This window comes from Octopus bimaculoides, chromosome 4 (assembly GCF_001194135.2).
Source record: "Octopus bimaculoides isolate UCB-OBI-ISO-001 chromosome 4, ASM119413v2, whole genome shotgun sequence".
Lineage (NCBI taxonomy): Eukaryota > Metazoa > Mollusca > Cephalopoda > Octopoda > Octopodidae > Octopus > Octopus bimaculoides.
This window is the reverse complement of record NC_068984.1, coordinates 107,888,697-107,892,554: the sequence shown is the minus strand read 5'-3', so window position 1 is coordinate 107,892,554 and position 3,858 is coordinate 107,888,697. Positions and strand designations below refer to the sequence as shown.

The window sequence follows — 3,858 nt, the reverse complement described above, 5'->3', positions numbered from 1 at the left end:
GCAAGATCGAGGTTTCGATCCCCGGACCGGGTGGTGATTTGTGTTCTTGAGCACAACACTTCATTTCTTGTTGCTCTGTGATCACTTCGACATGATGCACGAAGGTTGTTTAAGAAGAAGTTGTTGAACATTCAGCTGTCACTTACTACAGACCAGTCCACAATATATATGTAGGCAACGTGATTCCATACATATATATTGTTTCTGCTGTATGAAATTCAGTTAAGAAGCATCGGTTGGCTCTGAGCTATAATAGAAAGCACATACCCAAGATACCACGTAGTAGGACTGGAGCCGAAAGCACGTGGTTGCAAAAGAGTTTATTAACCACACAGCCATACCTCCTAAAAGAAAGGTAGCGCTCATGTAATATTTCAGGGTGTCCGAGACTGATAGCAGTAGCAGGCGTCAGAGAGGCAGTTAATCTTATACCGAAGTCCTGGTTCGAATTCCTTCAATGGAATGGATTCCTCTACAGTCACCTAAGCGTAGCGTATTACTATCTCGAGACCTAGGACTTATAGGTTTCCAAGGCGTATAACTGAACGAGATCTCAAAATTCTTCATGAACGGGAGGCCAGTTCGTTGCCGACAGTTACTCGTCTACAGCTGAGCAAACTGGAATAACGTGAATTGAAGTGTTTTGCTCAAGAACATAATGGACTAACGTTCCGGGAATCGAAACTACGATCTTGCGATCATGATTGCTACACCCTAGCCACTAGGCCACATGCCATCAAATATCTATGGGTAGAAGTAAATATAAAAAACCCGGTTAACAGACTATCTCATCATAATTCTTACTTGAAACCATTCATTGTCACGCAGTTTCCATCTATTGAATGTCACCCAAAAGGCTCTGGTCTATCCGAGATTATATCAGATCACAGTTGTATAATTGCCACAGAGTGAGATCGAACCGGAAACGTTGCATTTGTGAGTCGAATTGCTAGCATAAGACTTAACTCTTATCTTATTGCAAGTAATCATTATTTTTTTAATGCTTTGAATGTAACTATATTAAGGCAAATGGTTAAAAAGTTGGCTTCGAAACGACAAAGTTCCGGTTCGAATTCAAATCATGGAAGCTTAGGCAAATGCCAATTTCTATAGTATTGGACCAATCCGCATTTTGGGAGTAAAATTGCGTTTGCTTCGTAATCACTTAGTTCCGGGCTCGAATTCAAAGCGTGCCATCTTGGGTAAATGTCAATTTCTATAGTATCGCATCTATCCATATTTGGTGAGTAAAACTGGATAGACCCTACCGGGGGGATTGTACCTGCAACTTTAAAAAGATACATCCTTATCGCATATTGTGTTACACTGAATATACCGAGTGTTACAGTAAGGGTGCATGTGTCTCAACCATTTACACTTTAATCCAGGAACAAATAATTCAGTAGTTCAAACAACTGAAGCCTCAACATCAAACGACAAAGATTCGTTGCCATTGTTGCTAAGTTTCTGGTGAGTTCTCATCGATTGATCGATCAGGAGAGGCGTATAGCCGTGACTATACCGTATAATTTATGAGATTACAAAGAATGAACTAAGAAAAATATATGAAATCGGAAAACAGGATAAATTTTGATTATTCAAGTAACATACACAAAAAAATCTCATTATGCTAAAGTTTGTCCCTTAGAATGAAAACAAAAATCTAGCGGTAGATGTTAGCGACTCTCAAAATACTGTGGACAGTGACGGGGAAAAAGAAAGTGAAATGGGAGAAATAAATACACATCCAAAAATCATAGGCACAAAAAGTTGGGGTTGAGAGAGGAAGATAAGGATTACTTACGGCAACTATGACAATACATAGGACAGGTTTTCTGAACCCAAACTTGCAGATCTGGCGCAGTACAAATTGCTATACCAAACTGGTGGCAATTTGTTTTGTCAACACATTTAGAAGGTATGACCGGATCAACTGTAAAATAATACGTACAATTTAAAATTTGAAATATCTACTGCTCAAAGCATATCATAGATCAATTTTCGCTTTGTACATTTGATTTAAATACTAACCAACAAGTATTCAAATTACATGATAAGCATAATCAATTCATTTAAGGATGTGGTGGTTTATGTATGTATGTATGCATGTATGTATGTATGTATATATATTTATACATAAATATATATACACACACTGGCCAAAATAAGTTTAAGACCGATCATGACAGTTCTATTCCTTCATAAATATATGTTTAACAAAACTGTATAAAATTATTTTACTTTTTACAGTTTAGGCAGATTGCTTTCTCTTTCGAATGATTTAGGCGTTATATAGCTTTCTACAATTCGAATAATTTTAATGTGCAATTAATTCAAATGATTAAAAATTGTCGGAAAAGTAAGTTTAAGACCGTACAAAGATTATGCAAATTAACAAACCAAATGAGTGGTCATATGGCTGGTCGTACTGCACTGTTTTGTTTAATAACTGAGCATTGTTACACATTAATTCACTATGGGAAAGCGTTGTAGTATCAGCCCAGTTACTAGATCAAAGATCGCATTGCTTCATCAGCAAAATGTGTCCTTCACGAACATAAGCAAGTAACTAGGATGCTGCAAAACGGCTTGTGTTCAAGCATGGACGCTTTATTAAGCCACTGGCCAATACAGAGATCGGCAAAGAGCAGGCGCTCCGAGAAAAACAAGAGTACAGATGGATCGGCGAATTATACTTCTTTTATGAATATAGTTCTAGAAGAGGACTTTTAATATATGTCACCGGCATCATTGAGGTAAGGAATAAATCTTCAACGACACCGCTAATTGACACATTTGACACATTATTAATTAGCATAATAGTATAGCCTGGAAAAACCATGGATTACAAGGAAACATGCGAGCAAGAAAAATAATATTCTTAAGATTTCGTTTTTGGATTTGGTTTGCAAAATTCTTTATGTGAGTTCGTGTGTTGAAGCATATCTGTTGTGTCTGGGGTGAGTCACTCTCTTTTAGTACCTTATAATTTAACACACTCACCAGTAAAGTTTCTCCTAATTTCTTTTTTATTTTCCTAAAATTTTCGTTGTGTCTTGCAACCTTTTCAAAAGTTTAAAACTATTGAAAAGGTTGCAAGACGCAACGAAAATTTTATAAAAATTAAAAAAAAATAAGTGGAAATTTTACCAGTGAGTGTGTTAAAGTATACTGTACTAAAAGAGAATGACTCTCGCCAAACAACAGAATTCTTAACAATATAAACCTGGAAAAGTATAGGAAAAGTTATTACACTTGGAAAAGTTCTGGACAAGTTATTACATCTGGTAAAGTACAGAACAAAAAAGTTTTATTTAAAATATTGCAGCTAAAGATAACATTTGAATATTAAAAATTATTTGATTTTAATTTACAAAATAACATTATAATTAAAGAAGATACCATCATATTGTTAAAGTATCGAAAAACAAGAATACTTAAAAAATGAGAGCCAGAAGTACCAATATAGCTAAAGTTTTATGCAAAGTAGAATAGTATGTATGGTAGGCAAATTCATTGTGAACAAAATAAGCATTGGGTCAAGACTAAAAATGTGAAGACTTGGCAATAACTTAGGCAATAACTCAAGCAAATTTTACTGTGAATTTGTTGTTATAAGTAGATTTTACTGTAATATATAACTGATTTTTGTATTATTCTATTTATTGTACTAACTAATTATTTACTACTATTATTTTTTATAACCTATTTTCAAATTTTCAATTATTAATTAATGATGAAAAAAATTAATTTTTTAATGTGCAAAACATATTTTGAGTTATTTAAAATTTTTAATATTTTCTAAATCTAAATATTTTATTTGAAATTTTATCCTTCGCTGCAATATTTTAAGTAAAA

General features: G+C 34.1%; 1 protein-coding gene across 1 annotated transcript in view; it reads right to left on the bottom strand.

The window, feature by feature from the left end:
* The window catches only part of LOC106875409 (CCN family member 3-like), a 13,708-nt gene that overhangs the window by 6,773 nt on the left and 3,077 nt on the right, over nt 1-3,858 (bottom strand). The window contains exons 2-3 of the mRNA XM_052967661.1: nt 3,151-3,226; nt 1,805-1,933 (exon numbers count right to left, since the gene is read on the bottom strand). Coding sequence (XP_052823621.1) covers nt 1,805-1,933; nt 3,151-3,226 — 205 coding nt within the window. The remainder of the gene's footprint in view (nt 1-1,804; nt 1,934-3,150; nt 3,227-3,858) is intronic.